Source organism: Hydra vulgaris, chromosome 03 (assembly GCF_038396675.1).
Source record: "Hydra vulgaris chromosome 03, alternate assembly HydraT2T_AEP".
NCBI classification, from domain to species: Eukaryota; Metazoa; Cnidaria; class Hydrozoa; order Anthoathecata; family Hydridae; genus Hydra; species Hydra vulgaris.
Window position 1 is genome coordinate 67,700,001 of NC_088922.1, and position 25,261 is coordinate 67,725,261.

Sequence of the window (25,261 nt, forward strand, 5' to 3'; positions counted from 1 at the left end):
TGGCTTAGAGCCAAGACGTCCGAGGTTTGACGCCGGCTCCTGTATGCTCCAATAAGCGACAATGATAAAGGAGGCGTGAACGTTTTAGTTAAATGCTTTATTCGTCCTCAAAACTCTGAAACGATTGGACGTGTTTTTCTTGTAAATCTACACATTTATCTTATTGATTTTATATTTAAACATTAAACTAAACAATACGAGGAAATCAGTTAAATATATCTCCATTGTAATGATGAAGAAACTTCTCAATGTTCAAAAAGAAACTATAATGTCATTTTTCAAAGAAATAGTAAAAGACTTAATCTAAAAATTAAAGCTTTGCAACAAAATATTAACGGCTTTAGTAATATACTAATATAGAAATAAAAGCAGGTATGAGTTTTGTTGGTGACTTTTGTGTTGAAAAGAAGAAGACAATTAAGTAAGTGATGAGTTATTTAATATTAAAAAAATACAAGGAAAAATTTCGTTAGATATATAGTGGGTTAAAGTTAAAAATTGTTGACATATAGGATAGGTATCGAAGCAGTATTTTACGATTTGACGGTTTTAAAGAAACTAGTGACAAAAAAGAGTGAGAATTTACGAAAGAAGAAGTTAAAATACTTTTTAATGAGAATCTTGGGATAAAACAAGGTAATAAAATAGAAGGTGCGTATAGAATTGGGTTTGCTAGCAATGAGCACGCGCGAACGTGTACTCAAACTACATAACTTTGAGGACTAAAAATTTTTCTTTTGAATAAAGCTTTTTGTCTTAAAGGTAGTAATATTTATATTAACGAGGGTTACAGCGAAATCTCAAGAAAAATTCGAAAAGAATTCTTTGCTAAAGCAAAGTTTCACAGGCAAAACGGATACTTAAAAGGGTACAAAATAAGCTCGTTCACGAGCTTGTTGTGTATGTATATGTATATATGTATATGTGTATGTATATATATAAATATATATATATATATATATATATATATATATATATATATATATATATATATATATATATATATGTATATATATATATATATATATATATATATATATATATATATATATATATATATATATATATATATCATGGCCTACTTAAGTTTTATGGCCTTTTATTATCTTTACATTATTAGTGCATTATTTTAAGCTAGATTTTTCACTAACTGATTTCCTGCTTCAGTTTATTCAACTTCACAGAATACTGAAATAGGCTTTCAGATAGCTATATATCATTATGCTACTAAACAAAACCTTACATATTGCTAAGATTACCTAAAACTAATAAAAATAAAATCAAAGGTTTGTTATGTTGTATTTACTATAATTGAAATTAAAAGGAATAAAGAAAAACCTTTTTACAAGGGATATTTATTGGCTCTTTTTTTTTTAAAACACTTTCACTTGATCTTTGCTTACTGAATGTTTAATTTCTTTTTTTGCAAATTAGTAGAAAAAATTTTTTTTTTATTAATACGAGATCTATATTTAATTTCCCACTCTTGGTGATTCTCACTTGTAAAGTTGCGATAATAAGTCTATAAAATTTGTTCTGCAAAACTTTTAATTGAAAAAAATAAACTGCAATGTTTGATTAGAATAGAAGAAATAACATCTATAAATTATAGATATAATACTAAAAAGATTTTAGTAAAAATTATACTATAATATAAAAAAGATGACAAATAGAATTAGTCAGAGGTTGACTTGGATATATAAGTTCTCCTCCGTAAAATATTTTCAGGTATTTATTATTAACAAGAATGATTTTTTTGATCAAAAGTTTAACACCCAAATCTTTTTCTATAATTTTTTAAGAACATAACTTACTATAGTGCTGGCCCCTTCAATGCTATGTTATTAAATTAGGATTATCGAATGTCTGATAAATATTTTCTTTCCAGAAAATAATAACGTCCTTGAGCAGACTTTCACTAAAATCTTTTCACTGATGCATTTATCTAAAAGACTCACCAAAAATCACTGCTCATTTATCTATTCTTACTAAAACGTAGCTCCAAAGGATTCATTTTTTATAATAGGAGTAAAAACAAATGTATAATCTCCTTCAAGCAAATCATTCATAAGAATGATTAGCTTGAAGTGTTGTAATTATAACATAAAAAATTGTTTAGTTGATGTAAAATATTCACATTTTGACCAAATTTCAATAAAATTTGCAATTTCTCTATAAAGTGTGGATTTATTATCACCTTTCACAGCAGCATTGCCGAGTTGATTGGTTGTATTGAGTTTCTGCTTTAAGTTAAATGTAATAAATTACTTATAAAACATTGATAAAAATTTATTTTTATCAGTGTTTTATATTAAATATTTTATCATTATTTCTTTCAAAAAAAAAACTCAATATTGCAGCTGAAGCTGTTTCATCAAATATTACTGATGTAAGTTTGACAACTTGTTTTTTGTTTCCACAATAAGTGACCTGATAAATTTTCTTACTTTTTTAGATTTTGTTTAGAAATTGATATTTTTCATAAACTTTATGAAATATACTCCCAGAAGTGCAACCAGCAGTAATTTTGACTTTGTATCTGAAAAATCAAATGAGAAAGAAGGAAAAGCATTTTACTCATTCAAAAAGTTGTTTCTTTTTTTTTTATAAAACAGAATATATCAAATACTAAGTATGTTTTAAATACCCCTTTTTGATGATAGACAAACAGTTTTCTATCTCCAGTCTATATGGTTTATGAAACTATGAAAATGCATTAACATTGGTAGAATGGTTATCGGTAACAACAACTCTTTCTTAAAATTCAGATTGAGCTAATACACTCATCATATTCCTTTTTCAACCATAAGTTGTGTGTATTTTTAGTAAAATGTAAGGTTATTTTAGTAGAATGTTGATATAGCTATCTGAAAGCCTATTTCAGTATTCTGTGTTGCTCGAATTAACTGAAGCAGATAATTAGTTAGCAAAAAATCCAGAAAAACATAATGTAGACACTCAAAAAATCTAACTATTATTTAACCATTTTAATAAAATAAGAATAAAACATTTATAACACAAACACGACTCTTAACCTTTCCGCTCCGAAGTACGCTTTTTGGCGTTCTTGCTAGTTCCGAAGTACGTCTTTTGGAGTTTTTAAACATACCTATACATTTAACTCAAAAACTAAAGTTTACATTGCATTTCTGACTTTCGATTTCAAATCAATGGTCCACAGCAGTCCGGAAAAACAACAACTTCAAATTGTTTTATTATGAACTTTGCTTTTATTTTTACTTTGAAAACCAGTTACATTTTGACTTCCTGAGGTCGCTAATATACACAATCCCAAGTTAAAAACATTATTGATGAGCTCAAAAATAGTAAGAGTAATGATTCTCATGTTAAATAACTGATTTCTCATGATTTTTTTTTTCATGATTCTATTTTTCTAACCTTAGAAAGTTAATTTAAGCTTTTGACATGAAATCTAAAATGTTATTTACACTATTTATATACCTTATTTTAGAGACATTATTTATGCATAATTATATGTAATAACCACTAAAGAACATGTAAAAAAGCTATATTTAATTTAGGTAAAACACAAATACTCCATAGAAATGTATTTTCATGTTCTTAGTGTCAATATACTTTCAAAGCAACAACTTTTTTGGTTTCTTAAATATTTACTCATAGTTTTGCCAAAACTCGGACGACAATTTTTTCAAAATATATACAAAATAAAAGTGCTATTAGAATATGTTCTATTTGTTCTAGTTAAAAATGGCTACAGAATGTTAAAAAGTTTAATTTTATTCTTTAAGAAATTTTTATTACCTACATATATGTTATTACCTACATATATGTTAACTACATATATCTTTAAGAAAGTTTTATTACCTACGTAAATGTTAATTACAAATATGTTTTCATTTTTTTTTTTCTCAAAAAGTGTTTCTTTATTGAAAAAAGTGTTATGTAAAATATTTCTTAAGAAATAAAAGTTTTTTTAAACCAAATACTGCGTGCTGAGTGGTCAAACCTTAAATTAAAAACAACAGAAAATTTATCTGTAAATTATATGAAATTTCTTTCTATATAACTGCTTTTCTTTTAGGAAAATGTTTTTCCAGTAAACACATGACGTTTAAAATACGTTTAAAAACCGGTTTTTACATATTTTCAGACATAAAACACGTTTTTTGTTTACTAGGTTAATTTTGAAGTTCGCTCTATGTTAGACTTAAATTAGAACACCAGTGAAGATATCACATATAAATAAAAGTGACACAAAAAATGCTTAAAAAAGTACAATAGAGCCATTCAACTATTGTTTTATTTTTAAATATAAATACGCTAATGAATATTATTATTATTATTAGTGCACATAGTTACGCATAGTTACGCCTATTGTTCGTATTGTTACTTTTTTTTTTTTTTTTTTTTTTTTTTTTTTTTTTTCTATTTATTTCGTCATTTTATTCATTTTACAATGTTATCTATAAATTTAAACAAATATTTATAATTACAAGCTGACTGGGGCAAGTAGAAGTCAAAATGACTTATCATCAAGCCCCTTTGTGAAATACAAAAAAAAAAAAAAATACAATTAAAGTTTACATTTTCCAATATTACATAAAAGAATGAAATTATTAAGTTTAAAAAAAAAAATTGGTTAGAAATTTTAGAAGGGAAAAGAAGAACTTAAAGTTAAAAAAAGAACTTAAAGTTAAAAAAAAGAAGAAATTTAAGATAAAGTTAAAATATGAAATAACAAATAAAAAATTACAAATCTGTACATATTCGTATACATATTAAAGACAATAATCAAAAAAAAAAAAATTTAATTCGCTTCATATGCATATACATATTCAATACAATATTAAAGTAAAAATAAAGTACATAAAAAATTAAAAATACAAAACTATTTCGATTTTTTTTTCAAAAAAATGAGAGAATGTACGTAATGTTTAAATTTAGTAAGTGTTTTTTTATAGTTCTTTTAAATGTAGCAACAGATTTTATTTTTTTCATATTTTCGTCAAGAACCGAATTCCACAAGCGTGGTCCCCGGCATATAGTCGAGAAGTCAGATTTTTTGAGTGATGTTAGTGGGATGTAGTAATTACTCATTGAATGTCTTGTTTCATATTTATGATTAATTCGAGTGAAACTTTTAAAAAAATTTTTTGGAATCATTTCATTTTGAAGTTTAAACATAAATAACAAGTTATGGTATATATTTAGTTTGTATACATTTAGAGCATTTATTTCCTTGAGTAACGGCTCGGCACTTTCGTATATACTTGCGCCCAAAACTAATCTACTTGCTTGCTTTTGTTTTGTATAAATAATTTTTAGGAAAGATAAATGATTGTTTGCCCAGGCAATATTACAATAGTTAATATGACTATGTATAAATGAAAAGTATAAATTTTTTAAACATAAATTATTTAAAAGATGTTTTGTCTTGTACATAATCCCCAGGGTCTTTGAAACTTTGTTCTCGACTAGCTTTATTTGGCTTTTCCAATTTAAATTCTCATTGAAAATTATTCCTTGTATTTTGATTAAAAAAACTCTTTTTATTTTAATATTGTTAATTGTTAGTTCAGGTAATTTGAGTGGAAGGTTCTCGGAATTAGATGACTTAGCAAACAAAATATATTTCGTTTTTTCAATATTTAATGAAAGTTTATTTGCTTCAAACCACTCATTAAGATATATTAATTCTGTGTTTACAATATAAAAAATATTTTTTAAATTTGAGTCAGAAAAGAAAATACTTGTGTCATCAGCAAAAATAATATAATTTAGTATTTTTGAAGACAAATAAATATCATTAATATAAATTAAAAACAGCAGGGGTCCAAGTATTGATCCTTGGGGAACTCCGCAATTTTTTGATTCAAATGGGGAACATGTTAAGTCATATGGTACTCCTTGCTTAAGATTTTGTAAATAACATTGCAGGCACTTTAAATTGGAGTGAACTACTCCATAATAGTGTAGTTTATAAATTAGAATCTTGTGGTTGACAGTATCAAATGCTTTTGATAGATCTAGAAAAATTCCGAGTGTGTAACTGTCGTTATCAAAACCATTTAAAATTTGGTTGGCAAGATCAATTACTGCATGTTCCGTGGAATGGTTGTTGCGAAATCCAAACTGTTTATGATAAAGAATGTTGTTTTTTTCAAGATAATTGTACAGTCTGTTGTGCATAATACGCTCTAGTATTTTGGAAAAACAAGAAAGTATGGAAATTGGTCTGTAGTTAGATTTTATTGAGTCATCACCGCCTTTGTATATCGGAATTATTTTTGCTAATTTTAGTTGGTCAGGAAAAATGCCGTTTTTTAGGGAAAGATTAAAAATTTTAAAAAGAGGTTTCTCTATAATATCTGAGACCGCTTTTACAACATCAAGGTTAACTTCATCCAGACCCGCACTTTTATTTGTTTTCAGCATACTAATTGCTAGTCGAAGTTCATCAATTAAAAGCTCCGACTCCTCCATGAAGGAATCAGATTTTTTCAAAAAAATTTTAAATGATTTTTTTCCCTCAGGAATTGCACCGGCAAGCTTTTTTCCTATATTTATAAAAAAGCTATTAAATGTTTCAGCAATTTCTTTATTAACAAAAGCATCTCCTCTATTATCATCTCTTTGCAATCTTTTTGGAAGATTATCACTTTTCACAATTCCCACTCCTGTTATTTCTTTAATTACATTCCATGTTTTCCTTGCATTTCCAAATGTTTTATTAAGTAACGAAGAGTAGTAATTTTTTTTGGATTGCTTTTTTAATTTTTCAAAAGAATTTTTATATTTTTTGTATTTGATTTCATTTTTGTAGTTCTTTTTTTTTAAAAAATTTGGTAAAGTTTTTGTTTCCTTTTTGACGACTTAATGAGTCCTCTCGTCATCCACGGACTTAACAAATTTTTAGAATTAACAATTTTTTTTATTTTTGGAAAGGCCTTTTCGTATTGTCTTGTAAACATGCGAATAAAAAAATTGTAGCCATCATTAACGTCATTGGAATCAGTTAAAATTTCCCAGTTTACTTCATGTAAGAGATCACGAAACGTGGCGATTGATTCATTATTTATTTTCCTTACGTATACCGTTTTTGTTTTTATTTTATTCTCAAGGGTTGCAGAATTTATTATCAGAAAAACTGGAAAGTGATCAGTTAAATCTGTTTTAATAATACCACTTTGGATTTTAATCCTTGTGTAATTATTAGTAATAATATTATCGATAATAGATGCAGTTGTTTAGTCACACGTGTTGGCTTATTAATCATGGGAAAAACGCTGTATTGCAAAAGTGTATTTATAAAATTCACGACTTGGTTATTAGCTTTATTATTCAATAAATTCAAATTAAAATCACCTAATAAGTACACATTTTTTTTAATAAGCTTTGGTAGCAAATAGTTTAAGTGGTTTTTAAATTGATTGTAATTACCGTTTGGCGGTCTATATATTGCAGTTATAAATGTATTTTTATTTGTTTTATTAATTATTTCAATAGTTAATGACTCACAATTAGCGTCATTTACTTTGAGGTTTTCAACATGTTTAAAAACCAATGAGTTTAGGACGAAAATAGATACGCCCCCGCCATTGCCGTTTTCTCTCGGTTGATGAATAGGTTTATACCCTGATAATTGAAAGTTAGAATTTATCGCGTCTCGATGACACCAAGTTTCTGTCAGACAGATAATACTAAACTTGTTACTTATATTATTTAACATCAATTTTAAATTTTCAAAGTTTTTATTTATGCTTCTGATGTTTATATGTAATAATGAAAAATAAGATGATGAAGAATTAAGAACATGTTTAACACCGTCAACATTGTAATAAGTCGTATCTACTGAAATTTCGTCAAAAAAGTTCATGTTTTTATCATCGTCATTAATTCGGTTTAGTGCGTTTTTCCTTTCTGATATGTCAAAAACATTAAAACTGTTGGCTTCCGTCATTTTAACAATAAAAATTACTCACGGTTCTGTATTCTGTAAAATACACTATTTCTTAGTTATTGAGTAGTTTCTAGACTTTTTTATGCGCGGTTATATTTTCTATGCAGTCTTTCGAGTAAGGTCAAGAAGAATTGATGTTGTTCATTGTTTAAAATAAAACTTTAAATAATCGTTTGTTTGTTGTTGGTTGTTTTTATTTTTCTTATTTTTATAGCCTGTTTTCATTTTTTAGAAGAAGTTAGAACTAAATGTCTGGTAAAATAGTTTTTTTAGTACAATCTAAATATGAATACCGTAATTCATCTGATCTTCTAAATATGAATACTGTAATTTAATAGTGTTATTGTCGTTTCACATTCTTTTTTAATAAAGAACTTTCTAGGTTTTTCTAAAAGCGTTTCTTTACCCCACACAATCTTTCAAGCAAGGTCTTCAAGCCGATTAGAGCTGATAAATTTTTAGTTTCAAGTGGAATTGATGTTGTTCATTGTTTAAAAACTCAAATTTGTTTGTTGTTCGTTGTTTTTATTTTTCTGTTTTTTTTTAGAAGAAGTTTGAACTAAAATGACTGGTAAAATAGTTTTTTTTAGTACAATGTTTCTTTTTTAGTAAAGTGTTTCAGTTTTGTCTTCTTAGATCAGTTTTGTCTTTTTAGATCATTTTAAGCAAGTATTGTTTCATTTATTAGAGCAGTTAGAAGGAGCTGAAGGCCTTTTTAGTAAGTATATAGTGTATAGTAGTTTATTTATAGTTTATATTAGTTACATAGTTATATTAGTTTGTTTATAGTTTATATTAGTTTATATAGTATATAGTAGTTTATTTATAGTTTATATTAGTTCAAGTTTATTTATAGTTTATATTACTAAGTTTATTTATAGATTATAGATTAGGATTAATGAGAATAAAATTTTTTTTTAAACAGGCAAGCTGACAGCGACTTGAGTAAGTTTTATCATTTAGATTTTATTTGAGTACGAATGTTGCAAATAAAATCTAAATGATAAAACTTTATTATATGTAATTTTATCTCAATTTTTATTTTTAAACAGACAGATAGAACTCAGTAAGGACTTAGATTTTGTAGATTTAAAAGCTTCTTTTGAATATTCTTTTAAATCATTGAATATGTTTTACATATTTTTATACATTTTGTCATTTAGGTGTGGTAGCATCATCAGTTGGTGCATTAGCAGCTGGTGCATCAGCAAATAGTAATGTCTTTTATTTTATTTTAAAAAGAATCAATAAATATTGTTTATTTAAACATAATCATCAGGATAAAATAGATAAGATAGATAAAATGAGTGAACAGAAACTTTTGGCTTCAGCCGAAATTTCGGCCGAAACCGAAACCGAAATTTCTGCTTCAATAATTTTTTTACTTTTCCTGTTTCGGCCGAAATTTCGGTTCAAATCGCAACCGAAATGAGCCGAAACCTTTACAAGATTTTTTTTTAAGTTTTAATTTAGAGTGGGATCGTGGCGGTTTCCTAATTGTAATCGTTTGTTAGTAAATCAATTTTTAATTATAACAATTGTAGAAATTTTAATTGAAATCACGTTACATAATAGTTTCAAATTACTATTCTCAAAATCATTCTTAAAATGAATTAACATTTAAGTAAAGCAACCCAAACCAATAGTTTCATCAAAAGTTTCTCATTGCTAAATTTTACAATGGAAAATAATCGATAAAAAACTGGTTTATGGAATCATTTTACCGTGACAGGTAGTGATTTCAAACACGGAACTTGCAATATCTGCAATTTGAAAGTATCTCGTGGATCGCACAATCCAAAACTTCAATCACTTAGCGGACTTTCATCACATTTAAGAAGTCATTTACTCTAAAAAATCTCCTAACTGAAAAAGCAATACTCACAACTACCGGCAGTCAGTTTAAAAAAAGAACAATACCCTTATTTGACACCAGAACAAAACAACAGAGGGCTGAAATGTTGCAATTTGCAATGCCTGGTTGGGTTGACAAAATCTCAAAAATTGATTCAAACTCCGAAGAAGGTCTGAAGTTTCATAGATTTATATTAGAAAACAACATTAAAAGCAAAGTTTGGTTTGGCAAAAGTAGCATAGAGATTCCTACGACCTCGACCAACATCTACCGAGGTAAAAAGGTTGTTTTTAACTGCTGGAGACATTCTTTCAAATGAAAGAAACAGACTTTTGCCAGAAAACATGAAAAAAAAATGTATTCCGCAAAGAAAATACTTCAATTATTACCTTTAATTATTGAAGTTATAGCTTTTATCAAACTATGTTTCATGGTGATTGCTTAGATATATGTAAAATAGTTTTTTTTGCTTTAATTCGGTGATCATAAAAGGTTCAGGGATTTTAAACATTCTTTTTCAAATTTCGGCCGAAATTTCGGTTTCGGTTTCGGTTACGGCTTTACTGAACCGAAATTTCGGTACTTTCGGTACTTTCGGCTCAAATTTTGGTTTCGGTTGATCACTAGATAAAATAGCTTTTTTATTTAATATTTTTTTATTTAGTTATAACTTCAGTTGCACAAGCCACAACAGGTAACTTAGTACATTTATTTTAATACTTGAATTACATTTGTTACTTAACTTTTCGAGCAATAAATATTGTTTATTTCAACATTATCGTCAAGATATTATAAATAAACTTTTTATTTGATAATTTATTTTAGTTGCTTCTGGATCAACTTTAAATAATGGTAACTCATTAATTCATATTTTATTATAGATAAATATTTTGTACATGAAAGTTTTTAATTATCTTTATAATAGTGTCCTAATTGTTTTAGATAGCAATGAAGTAATAAGTAAGTTTGATTTTATTATCTAGATTTTCTTTTTCACTTTTTTTTTTGAATTAAATTTAAAATGTTTTTTCTATTTTAAATCTGAAGCAACAGATTGGTAAGCAAGAATATATTGTATATATAAATTATGTTAGTGTGTCAATGTTCCTAAAGAACAGAGCAACAAATTGGTAAAAACACTTTTTTTTTTTTTTTTTTTTTTTTTTTTTTTTTTTTTTGCCATATAAATTTATTAAAGTCGTAAAGCATAATATAAATACAAATAGCAGGGGCAAGAAGAAGACATAATTGGTCTTATCACCAAGCCCCTTAGTCTATACCGTAAATATAAGACAACAAAAATTTAAAAACGTAACACTATATAATATAAAGCATTTTTATAAAGTCTTAATAGAATAAAAATCATCGGTCCTAAAGTCCTACTTTAACTTTTTGTTTTTGTGTTGGTTAAGAAAAATTTTAAAAAAAGAAAAAAAAGGAATTTGTACAAAGAAACTATATTACTAATAAGCAAGCAAGCAAATACGCATAATCCTGAAGCTTTCCTTTTACACCAGCATATACCTTTAAATATGTGAATAATTCTTATAAACCATAATTTTATATATATATATATATATATATATATATATATATATATATTTTCAAGCCTCATTAAAACTTCAGAAAAAGCTGAGCGCTACGTCGATCATCTGTAGTTTTTGCTTTAATTTATTCTTAAACTCATTTAGCATAGAAATTGTTTTAAGTTCATTAGTTAATATTTTATTCCATAATTTCGGCCCTCTAGTAGAAATTGAAAATTCGGTCGCCGCAAAATAACTTTTGGGTTGGATATAACTGTTATTTGAAAATCTGGTGAGATATCTATTCTGATTTATTTTGAATAATGGGTAAAAAATTTTAGGAGATATATTTTTATTAATTTTGAACATAAATATAAGAACTTGATAGACATTTAATTGATAAACATTCATTATATTTAAATTAACAAATAATGCTTGGGAGTGTGTATAACGGCCCACATTGGAAATGATTCTGATTGCATGCTTTTGTTTATTAAATAGTTTTTTTATTTTATTTTTATTTGTACTGCACCAAGCAATATTTGCATAATTAAGATGGCAATGAATGAACGAGAAATATAAAAGCTTTAAGCAAGTTGGATTTAAAAAAGGCTTAGCTCTGCATAGCAGGCCTATGTTCCTTGAGATTGTATTTTCGAGATATTGTATGTGATCTCTCCACGTCACATTTTCATCAAGAAGCACGCCGAGAAATTTTAAAGTGGTTTCTCTTTTTATGTCCTGATTGGCAATACAAAGTTTTGGAAGTTTCAATGGAATTTTATCTCGGTCATGAAAACGATGGAAAAAAGTATATTTTGTTTTGGTTACATTTAACGATAATTTGTTTGCATTAAACCATTCAGTAAGATTTAATAGCTCTTTGTTTACTGACTTAAACAGAATATTTATATCATTATGTGCATAAAATAGATTTGTGTCATCTGCAAATAATATTGTATCTAGTTCGGTACAAGCTTTGCTTAAATCATTAATAAAAATGAGAAATAGGAGTGGCCCTAATATAGATCCCTGAGGAACCCCACATGTTATGTTCATATTGGTTGTTTTACCTTCATTATAAGAAATGTATTGTTTTCTATTTGACAAATAGCTTTTAAACCACGCAATATTTGTATGTTTAATACCATAGTTTTCTAATTTTGTTAATAAAATGTAATGATCGACAGTGTCAAAAGCCTTACTGAGATCAATAAATACACCTAATGTATATTTATTTTCATCAAATGATTTAAAAATATCATGAACAAGATGAACAATAGCCTGATCAGTAGAGTGGCTCTTTTTAAACCCAAATTGCTTACTATAGAGAATATTGTTTACATCTAAAAAGTAATACAATCTTTTATACATAATGTGTTCTAATAACTTTGAAAAGCATGATAGTATGGAGATAGGCCTGTAATTGGAGACACTAGTCTCATCTCCTGATTTTAGTATAGGTATTACCCTTGCAATTTTAAGTTTATCGGGAAAGATTCCTTGGTTTAAAGAGAGCGTAAATATATGCAAAAGCGGAATTTTTAAATAAGGCATTGATTTAATTACTACATTACTGCTTACATCATCAACTCCATTACCTTTATTTGGTTTAAGTAAGTACATGGCATCTAGCAATTCTGTTTCTGTTAGCATATTATTGTCCATTATATTATTATTAGAGTTTAGGTATGATTTGAAGCAAGTTTGACTTTTATTTATTTTTGATGCTAAACTTGGACCTGTGCTAACAAATGCATGGTTAAACGAATTAGCAATTATTGCGTCGTTAATAATTTCACAGTCATTTATAATTAGTTTTTTTGGTAAACAATTATTATTCATATCTTTTTTACCTATAACCTCTTTTATTATGTTCCAAGTTTTTTGTATATCATTTTTGTATTTTAGCAATTGGCTACTATAGTAAAATTTTTTTGAGCGCTTTACAATCGTCACAAAAAGGCGATTATAGTTTTTATAGTTTGTTTCATTTTTAAAAGTCCTTTTTTTAATGAACTTCTCATACAATCGTTGCTTTTTTTTCGAAGATTTTATGATTCCGGGTGTTATCCAGGGATTTTGTAGAGTTTTTGATTTAATAAATTTAGTTGTTATTGGGAATGCTTTATTGTAGTGACATTCAAATATATGATAAAATTTATCATAAGCTTCATTAACATTTTTTGTTTTCAAAACGGGTTCCCAGTTTGTTGTCGATAAAAGGCTAATAAATGTCACAAGAGAAGCGTCCTTAATTACTCGTTTTTTAGTTTTTACTTTTTTAGAAGGTTGATTTAACGATTTTTGTGCTGTTATAAAAACCGGAAAATGATCAGATATGTCTGTAATAAATATTCCAGTTTTAATTTTTACGTTTTTGAAATTATTAATTATAATTTGATCAATTGAAGTAGCAGTATTTTTTGTAATTCGAGTAGGTTTATTTATAGTAGGAATAAATCCATTTTGAAACATAATATTGAAAAAAGTTCTGACGTCTTTGTTTTTGTTGTATTCAAGTAAATCTAAATTCAGATCGCCTACGAAGTAAACGCATTTGCCACATAATTCTTCGCTTATAATTAAGCTTTTAATTTGTTTGTTAAATGCTTTTTTATTACCAGAAGGCGGTCTGTATATGACGTGTACAACTGCGTTCTTGCAAGTTTTGTTTACAACTTCTATTGATAACAATTCAAAATCATGCGTAACAGCAAAATAATTTTTGCGTAGTTTGAAATCTAAGGAGTTGTGGATAAAAATGCATAATCCTCCACCTGTTTTTTCAGAGTCTCTAATTTGATGCAAAACTTTATAATTATTAAGTTGAAAATTAGAATTGTTTTCAATTTCCTTATCGCGGCACCATGTTTCGGTTAGACATATAATTTGAAAGTTAATTTTGACACTGAATAAAAATTGCTTAAATTTCTCAAAATTTTTTTGGAGGCTCCTTATATAAAGGTGTAGGATAGATAATGCAGTTGAATTTATGTCAGCAGTAATACATGAGATATCTGAACTATAGTAATAAGGACTTATATTTAATAATCCCTCCTCATCATTATAAAATTTAATATTTGATTGATTTTTTAACGGTATATATTTGTTTATTAGGAAAGGTTCAAGATTATTTATGTCAATATTAATCAGAGCTTATTTAATTTTTTCTTTCTTCTACACAGTGTTTCATCATCAGTTGGTTTATCAGGAAGAAATATTCCTGATGAACCTGCTGATGGTGAAACACTGTGTAAAAGTAAGAAAAAATTAGATAAGTGTTTATACTAATATATATATATATATATATATATATATATATATATATATATATATATATATATATATATATATATATATATATATATATATATATATATATATATATATATATATATATATATATATTGTTGGTTAAGTTTCTTTTTTAATTTTTATTTTTTTAGTTCTCCTTCAAAGGCGAGTTGGTAAGTTAGGCATACTGTTCTTAATTTAGTAAAAACTATTAATATTTTGATAAAGTCTTTACAACTTTTTTTTTTACTATTTTTTTTAATTTTTCTTATGTAAATGTAGTTATGTTATGTACTTATACATGTACTTATGTAAAAAAAATTCAAATGTTCATATATTTACAATTTTTTTCCATCTAGATGAAAAGTCAAATGGCAAAGGTAAAATTTCATATAAAATGTCTTATGTACGTGTTTTTATTTATCTTTCAGCAAGCAAGAAGATTATTTAAGTCTATGTTTTTTTTAGATGAAACACCAAACGATAATTATAAGTTCTCAAATACTATAATATTTGCTTGATTATAAGTAATACATTTTTTTAATTATAATTTTACTCCATCATTTAAAATTAAATTTTTAAAATTCTCTAAAAAAATATATCAATTTCTACTTTTAGAACTTACGTATGAAGATTATAAAGTCTTTCGGGAAAAGAAGCCCGGACCTTTGACCCATCGGTCATTTCAGAGGTGGGTTCAGTATGGGGGGACTGACCACCCATGATTTAGATGGGGAAGCCAACACCCCTCATACAGGGGTCGAAGGACTTTTATGTCTACAAATAACAGACTTTCATGTCTACAATTAAAAAAATGTTATTTGTAGACATAAAAGTTTTTGTGTATATATGTATATAGAAAAGTATATATATATATATATGTATATAGAAAAGTATATATATATATATGTATATAGAAAAGTATATATATATATATATATATATATATATATATATATATATATATATATACACACACACACACACACACACACACACACACACACACACACACACACACACACACACACACACACACACACACACACACACACTGTACACAAAAGAAAAACAAAATTTATTTACAGAAAACAACTATAACTTCCTGCTAATATGGAATCACGTAAATTTTTTAAATATGTTTAATCATAGTCCCTATCGGTAATAACTATTTTTAATTATTTTAATATGGTTTTATTTACAATAGGCTATGCTTGGCTCCTCGGTCCTGTAAATGGCGGCTGATATAACTAATTTTGAAAACTGCCTTCAATGTTAATTATTTGTTTTTAATTGTCTTCAATTGTTTTTAAAGAAAAATTTGTTTTATGAAGGGTTTTTATTATAAATGTATATATTTTTGTTACACATTTAATTACATGTAAATAAACTTGTTTTAAAAAAAAAGTGAACATATGTTTAAATATACTTTTATACAACAGTATATATTTTTGTTACACATTTAATTACATGTAAATAAATTTGTTTAAAAAAAAAGTAAACACATGTTTAAATATACTTTTTACAACTGTTTTATATGGTTTTAACATCTGTTTTATAATCTTTTCAGCTCATGCTAGGTGAATAAAAAAATCAACTCTTTTTACTCAGTTCATTTAGACTAATTGCTCACCTTTATGTGAATACATTTATCGATTTTGCTCAAATTTGTATTCACATAAAGCGTAACAATTACTTCAAAAATGTCGAGTAAAAGCCATCGCGTTTTTGAATAAAAGAATTTCTTTTCATACCAGTTGGCAAGTTATATTAATAAGTTATATTAACATACAAGTTAAGGTATAATTTTTGTGAATATTTATTTTTTAAGCTTCACTCATCACTCTCAGAAAAATAAAGAACAGTTTAAAAAGAATTAGAAACTACTCAGTTAAAAGCAAAATTAAGAGAAAGAAAAGGGGGAAAATTTATTCCGGATATTTTACCTAAACAATTTTCCGCAATTTTAAAATAAGACTTGGATAATCTATGCACATAATTCAAGTGATATTTTAACATTACGATTTTGTTGTTATTTGCGCATATAATGTTCGAACGTTCGAATTTAACTTAACTGTAATCTCTATCTTTAATGAAGTTTAATGAAGGCTAACTGTATCTTTAATGAAGCTTACAATTTAGTTGAACTAGGAAGCCAAGAAAAATAAATGTAAGCAGAACTAGAAAAACATTAATAAATTTATAATTCGTTAGAGAAAACAAATAAAAATTAAATTGTTTTAATTTATTTACAAAATGATTTTGTTGTGATTTGCGCATTTAATGTTCGAACGTTGCAGAATAAATGGTTAACTGTATCTTTAATGAAGCTAACAGTTTTGTTTAACTAAGAAGCCAAGAAAAATTAAAGTAACACAACTAAAAAAGTATTAATACATTTATATTTCATTAGAGAAAACAAATAAAAATTAAATTGTTGTTAATTATTTATTTACTAAAAAACCGTATTACGGGTTGCCTACTGCTAGATTATCATTAAAAATACATTTTTAACCTTTAGGATTTATCATTAAAACTAGGTTTTAAACACAAATAAAAAACGTTTGGCTGTGTTAGGATTAAAAATTTCTTAAAGAATTACAGGCAATCTTATATAATACTTAAAATCATCTAAAACAAAATCCATTAAAACTAAACGGTCATCAAACTTATCGGAGAACCGCATAAAGTAAATAATTTGAAATAAACAGTGAACAAAAACATCACTAACATTTTCATCAAATTTTGAATAGTGTAAGATATTTGGTCCCTCTGTATATCCACTAATGATTACTTTATTTAAACATACAAAACATTTTAATCAACGAAAATGAAGTTTATACGTTATATTTATTTTATTCAAAATTATACAAAATAGAAGTTTCTACTTCCTTGCTTGGACGACAATTATTACAAGGTTGTTTAACTTGATTTTGCTGAACTAATTGTTGTTGCTGTAGAAGTAGTTGTTGAGCCCATTTTATATCTTCTTCGTATAACTTAAAAAAATACAATTTTTTTATAAAGCTTAAATAAAATAGCGATAATAAAAACAACAATATAACAATGACTTCATTCATATTAGAATTCAAATACTTAAAAAAAAAACACCTGTAATAAACTTTAAGCATTTGCATTTTGTTACAGTTAAAAGTTATTTCGAATAACTTTTTAAGAAATGTAAGGATAAAAAAAGCAAAGACAAACAAAAACAAAACAAAAAAAGTAAAAAAGAAAAAAATTAAGCCAATAGTTGAATTAAAAACAATTAAAAACAAAAAAAACAAAAACATTAAATTAAACTAAAAAAAACATATTAAATTAAACATTAAAAAATTAAAAACAAAACAAAAAAAACACCCCTTCGTCCTTAACACCAAATGTTTGAAAAAAAACTTTTATAAAGGAGGTACCTTAATAACCTGATGTAAATGGTTTGCCTACCTATAAATTTATTTCAATTATTTTAAAAAACCTGTTAGGGTAAAACCACCAAATCCTGGCCACTTAATTTTAAACTGCGTCATATATTAAGATGCATGAAAAATCATTTCTCTTAAAAACCTTGAGATGCAACTTTATAACAAGTTTGGTAATTTTTGTCGACAAATTTACAAATTTTACACAAATACAACAAGACGTAAAAAACATTAAACCATGGTCAAAGATCGCGAACTTATTCCTGGCCATTACGTTTTACGATTGGGATTAAAAAATACTTACACAATATTTTAAAATTTAAACAAAACAAATTTATTTCGTTGGTAAAAAATAAGTTTTACAAAAATTTTTTACTTTTTGTAAACTTAATTCTTTCTTTAACAAACAATAGATTTTGAAACGCTTATCAACTGAGCAAACAAAAACTTATGTGATTGCTTCCGACATTTTTTAAGTTAGCAAATAAAAACATCAACTTTTTTGTGACATCACAAAGTAGCAGTTTATAGGAAGTCATCGTTTGATAAAACTTTCCGTTTTAAAATAAATTTAGTACTAATTTATAGTTAAAACTAACATTTTTATTCTAAATCAACTTATTTTATAACTAGACCTTATTCGTGGCCAAGAATAGGTTAACATTTGACCATGATTAGGTCGTCATTTGTGAGAATAGGTTAACATTTGGCCATGATTAGGTCATTATTTGTGAGTAACAAAAACCAAAACAGTGACAAGATAAACATTACTAAACGATGTAATTTCAATTTCGAGTTAAAGAAGAATGTTTTTATTACGAGAACAAACAATTTCAATCGAGATTAATTTTATAATTATTTTTAAAAAGATCAGTGAAACCATTTTTCGTTTTTTTTGTTTTCATGGTCGGAATGTTTGCCATAGTTTAAACAAATTCACAATAGATTTTAAACTCAGATAAAATAACGTTTCGTTTATCGTATGTAACAAACTGAGGTGCCAAATATAAAAGTTGGATTATATTTTTATTTTTAATGATTTGGAAAACCACTAACTCGATATTTAAGGCAGTAAACATCTTTGAAAATTGACCAGGTGGTTTTACACTAATTAACCGAATTTTTAATTTAACCGAAGATTTAAACGTCTCACGGTATTCCAGAACTTTTAGAAAGTCAAGAACGTATTTCTGCTATTTACGTTTTTGGTGTAAAATCAACAAAAATTTGAATATCTAAAAGTGATAGCAAATTTGCAACTATTTTTTATTGAATCAGAAAAAAAATTTGTTTAACCTCATTCTTGTGATTAATTAATTTAGAAATACATTTGATATATTAAAGAAATGTCTTAGATATAAATAAATTTTCTATGCTTTATTTATATGTTGCTTTTAAACATTTATTTTATTTGAAGAAAAATCTAGTTTTAAATTTTTTTAAAAAAAAACAACTGCCATCTAGTGTTGGGTAAACTTTTAAAACGCATATTATCCACTAGTGTTTCTTATTTACAGTAAATTCACGGATCACGGAATTTTTCGGTGTGTAATTGTCCCAGCTTACATATTTTAAGTATAAAATCATAATTCAAAAATAACAAACATTCAAATATAACAAATATTCAAATATAACAAACATTCACAAAATTATACTGACACAATAATCCAAATTACTTTTTGAAATGAAAATTTTTTAAAAAAAGCATAAGCAACGTATTGATTGCTGCGTATTCCTGAACGAATTTTTCTGATTATTAGTTGGAGAAATAAAACTTTGTTTATTTTCCCACTTGTTTTCCACTTATAATTTTAGTTTTTTTAGATTAAGCTCCTGAATAATTGTAGTACTCAGTCCTCCTTTTTAGTCCTTTTAAGATCAAACGCCATATATTCACAATAAATACTTCTCCGAAACTGAACGGAGTCTTACTAATAAAAAGATAAATATCACGCATACAAAATAATGCGGGATACGAGTGAAATACAATGATAGCATAGCATTTAATACATTTGCTATAATAAAAAAGTTTCATGTTGTAGTAGGATATCCAAAAAAATTGAAGTAAAGGTCTTCATTTAAAAGGTACATTACATTAAAATATTATAACTTTAAAAAATAACTACTATGATATTATCCTTTTTAATTTACTAATATTGGAGAAAATAATTTGCATTGTTACGTTTATTGCATAAAAAGTGAATATGACTTTTTAGATAAATTCAACTTCTTTTTTGTGCACACCTAATAGGGGAAGTTCGCGGACCTAGGACCGGATTTTTTCAATGACCCAAATCAAGGCTCCGGGCTTGTCTAAAAATGGTGAAACTGATATGATCACATCTTTATATTAATTAGTTTGTATTTATATAGGTATAATGACTTAAAATATAAAAGTCTGTCATGTAGAAGGGTTTAAAAATTAGTGGCCCTAGGTACAATAAGTCTTTTTTTTTAATTGTACCTTGGGCCGCTCTCTATAAATTAGGTTTAACTCCATAATCAATAGACTACAAAGATAGTTACTTAAATTTTATTAAAAATTTATTTAATCCAGCATTGTTTTCAAAAACTTTATCTAGTGTTATATAAAATCTTAAAATTTTAAACATTTAAAAATGTTTAATGTTGCTGGTTCCATTCAAATCAAAGATTTTTAAAGAAGTTTTCTTTTTTTTCCAAACTTTGTTGCACGTTAAAGTGCAATAGCGTTTCTTTCTGAAGTGTCAGTGAGAATTTGACATTTACCTGGTTTTCTACTTCCTCTTTTTGATAAACGAGGTTTTGCTTTCGGAAAAGGACTGACCTGTTCTGGCGTTATGCATGAAACAGATTTTGATAGAGAAAAGTCTATTTCCATTGCAGACGAATCGTTGCCTTGTACAGGAATATAATTGTTTCGTGAATTTATTGATGAATCTTTGACTAACTCATTTTTTTTGTCAGAAACATAATTATTTGGACAATTTAATGCTGGATCTTGTCTGTCGGTTACACTTGAACTCAAATAGTTATCATCAGTAAATATGTTTTGATTAACTGGTCATATACCAGACACACGAAAACCTGCTAGAATGTTTAAAGGAGTAAAAGCCAAAGGATAACATTTGCCAATGTTTTCTGCAACGTCATATATGGTGATTGGCTTTCCTGGATTTGACAGCATCCAATCACAACAAGCTGTTCTGTAGTATTTCTTCAAAGGTCCAAAAACACCTCTGTTTAATGGCTGAAGCTTATGGCTAGTAAGCATTATTACTCCATTTTCTTTAGCAAAAGTAATCGCTTCAATACTGGCATGACTTTCATGGTTATCAAATAGTAATAATACTGGCTGATCTATAGAACATTTGATATGGTAAATAAAATGTTTCAAAAACTCTAAAAAATTTTCAGCATTTGACCATCCACTTATATGTGCTGTTCCCTTAGTTCCTGGAGGTGCTCCTTTCAGCATATAATTTTTGAAGATCACTCTTGGAAAAATCATCATAGGGGGTATGGAATTTCCGATTGCATTCACACAGCTAATACTAGTTATATTAGTTCCTCGTTTACCAGAAGTTAAGCTCCCAATCTGTTTTTTACCGTTCGGGGCTACAACCTTAACAGGTGTGTGCACATTTGTAATACCTGTTTCATCCACATTAAAGATGCATTCAGGCAAAAACATATATTTTAGAAGACTTCAAGATATTTTGAAAAAAAAAGAAGAAACATTTGCTTTGTTGAAACTTGTGGCTTGCGGCTTCCTTAGTGAAAGAAACTTATTATTTCTTTTCATAAAATCAGAATACCATTGCTCACCGACTTTACTATTTTTATCCCAGGAGGTTGGATATTTTTTAGCATTGGCTTTTGCATACTCAAAAGCAAGCTATTTAAGCTGTGGCTTTGACAGTACATAATGCATATTGCTTGCAATGACAAGGTACTAAACTAAGACTTTTTCTTCATCTTTAGAGAATTCATTCCAAACAGCACATCCGGTAAAATATTGATATCTTGGTTCAGTATTTTTAGAACTATTCTTCTGATAAAAGTTTATATGTCTTTGGAGTGTTGTTCTGCTGATACTAAAATGTCACGCTGCAGTCCTAACCTGAAATCCATCCTTCATTACTGCTTCTGCAGCAAGAGATACACTATCTACATTAGGTTTTAAACGCTTTTTTCCATTATTATTCCTAGGCATCTAAAAAAATCTCAAATATTTTTAAAGTAAAATATAAACCAATTACACATTTCTAAAATGTGTAAAGATAAATTTAATAAATACCAAGTTATTAATAAAATAAACAAAATTTATTTTGATCAAAATACCTGAATGCCTATGAATTTAAAAAGTAAATATGCAATATTAAAATAACAAGAGCAACTACTACTACTACTACTACTACTACTACTACTACTACTACTACTACTACTACTACTACTACTACTACTACTACTACTACAACAACAACAACAACAACAACAACAACAACAACAACAACAACTACTACTACTACTAAAATATAATAAAAATCACAGAGATTTAATATAAATATATCAAAAGCAAAAACAATTTAAGATAACAAATAGTGTGTAGCAAACTTTCATAATTAATAATGACTCTCATAATTAAAATATAAATATCACATTGATATATATCACTGTAAAGTATCTAAAAAAAAGTAGATAATTATACAAACATTAAGTACACAATTTGATTGAAGCACGTATATCAATAACAAAATTGACAAATAATTCTGAGCAAAATTAACAAACTGTACGCATTAAATGGTGTTCCCAAAACAGCTGCGAAAAAAAAAAGCTCTTTGCCAATCGGAATTTAGCAATCTACCTCGTGATCAAACAAATTCTTTATCAGAGAAACAAACATATGGCCCTAGGTACAAGCAAACTATATGGCCCTAGGTACAAGACTTGATAGCCTCATGCAAAACGTCATCTATTAACAAATCCGCATTGAGAGTAAACTTATTGAACATCACATTTAGTACTTAATTAACAAACAATATTATCTAGTAGAACCTATAGAAAAACATTTCTTCTAGGATTGTAAAACTTTACTTTAGAACATCAAAAAGCGTTTTCTGATTATAAATTGCCGTGGCAGCGCTCTCTGAGTATCAAAATAGGATTGAAAAATAATTTTTTTCAAAACTAATTCTCTGAGAAGCATTACTTAGAACTTTTTAGATTTCAAATAAAGTGGGGTGGCCCTAGGTACACGAACTTCCCCTACTCATGGTTAATACATTAAAAACAAAACTTAAGAAATAGAAAAAAATAAAAATATACAAAATTAAAGAATTGTTATTAGGAAAAGAAAAATATAGAAAGTAACTAAGAATAGAATGTAACTAAAATTGAATGTAAAGAAAAGATGGGAATGTACAATAATAAAGATGGGAATGTACAAAGATAAAAAATCCTAAATTTTCATTACTATTTTATTATTGCAATGTAAAATAAATAAAGATTTTTTTCTTATTAAACAGTTTTGTTTTAGTTACAGATCTTATTCCATTTAACAAAAACAACACGGCTACCAAGGAGGTTTAATGAACAGGAGACGGCATCACGTGACTTTCATGGAGCCAGTTTTGTAAGCTGGCCGCCATTTTGAAATTTTACTAAAAACTTTGTTAAAATCAAATTAAAATATTGCAAAAAATAATTGAGTAATTCGTAAGTTTATTCGTTAGAAAATTTGGCAGATTATACTATTCTATAAGAAATTATTTGCTAAGTTATTGCCTTCATCAGTTCTTTCAAATAAAATTCAGAATATTGAAATAAATATTATTTGAGCTATGTTGAAATACAGCTGAGATATATGACATCAGCAATAAATCATAATAGTTAATCAACAAAAAATCAATAATCTTATAAATTAATTTAAAACAAACAAATAAAGGGCTGTCTAGTAACTATGCCAAAAAACAGGAAAAGGGAGGTGGACTATGTCAACTTTTGTCAACAATTGTCAAAAAGTTGACATTTGTAGTCAAGGGGAGAGGTCAAGAAAAGTTGACGTCAACAATATTACTTTTTTTAATAAACTTAATAAATTAAAAAAAAGAGAGGGAAAAAATGTTTTTTATCCATTAAAATATCTTTTTTTGGAGGAAAAAGAGCGGGAAGGGGCTAAGGCGGGTGGGGTTGTGGAAGAGATAAAAAGAATTTCGAATTAAAAATAAACATAAAGTAATTGAAAAAAAAAAGGAAGAAAAAGTTAACAATTAAAAATAAACAAAAGTAGAAATAAATAAGAAAAAAGAAAAAAAAGTAAACTAATAAGGAAAAAAACGTTGATTAAGAAGATTTTATTTTTCCACGATTTATTTTGTAATAATTTATTTTTATTTTTTGTTTTTCTAATTTTATTATTACTAATTTTCTCCTATTATATTAGTTATTTTCGTTAATATAGTTAATATTTTTCTGTTCAATAATTTTTTAGTTGTATATTTAATTGAAATATTTTATCTGCTTTGAGCATTAGATTATCTATTAAAACTTTTTAATACGATCTATTTTTTTATAATTACAACATAATTCATTTATTACTATATGCTTTTATTATTATCATATATACTTTTATATTCATTTATTATTGATTTATATCATACTATTATATATTATTGTTTTATTTTCCGCTTATATCTTTACATGGCAATTAAATACCAAGTTCTGATATAAAGCAGCAGCCAATAATTATAGAGGACATGATTGTTTTTTTCTTGGGTATATGGTAAATGGTATCTAATAGACAAATTCTCATATAATCTTTTTGTCAAAGACTTTTCTGACTAATGTTGTAGTAACTGCATAATTAAGAATATAACATTAGCACACTATCGGAATTTTCTTTAACTTTATCATGTCAGACTCTGACTTACTAAGTTACAATGAATATCTCTGATTACCTTGACATGCTATGTTCAAACTCTTTTTTCCCAACAATAATTCAAACAATGCATATAACTCTAAAACATTTTTTGATAACATCTTTTTAAATTTTCAAATTCCTAATCTTATTTCCGGCAACCTCGCAAAATTTCAGATCACATGGCACCAGGGCTTTGGAGCTGCTCCAGAGCTGGAGCGAGAGCTATCTGGAGTTGGTGTTTTTAGAAAAAGTTGAGCCGGAGCTGAAATATTTCTAGGCATAGCTGGTTCCAGAACCGGCTCCAAGCTAGCTCCTCTTTGA

At 26.7% G+C, this 25,261-nt stretch overlaps 1 protein-coding gene and 1 long non-coding RNA gene across 2 annotated transcripts in view; one reads left to right on the forward strand and one right to left on the reverse strand.

Moving 5' to 3' along the window:
- The first annotated feature begins 14,984 nt into the window (after positions 1–14,984).
- LOC136077815 (uncharacterized) lies at positions 14,985–16,027 on the forward strand. The gene is made up of 3 exons (XR_010637303.1): positions 14,985–15,147; positions 15,239–15,311; positions 15,828–16,027. It is a non-coding gene; the product is annotated as an uncharacterized LOC136077815 (long non-coding RNA).
- Positions 16,028–17,451: 1,424 nt separating this feature from the next.
- The window catches only part of LOC100208581 (tetratricopeptide repeat protein 33), a 30,730-nt gene continuing 22,920 nt past the window's right edge, over positions 17,452–25,261 (reverse strand). The window contains exon 5 of the mRNA XM_065794063.1: positions 17,452–17,619. Within this exon, the coding sequence (XP_065650135.1) occupies positions 17,476–17,619 (144 nt within the window). The 3' untranslated portion in view covers positions 17,452–17,475. The remainder of the gene's footprint in view (positions 17,620–25,261) is intronic.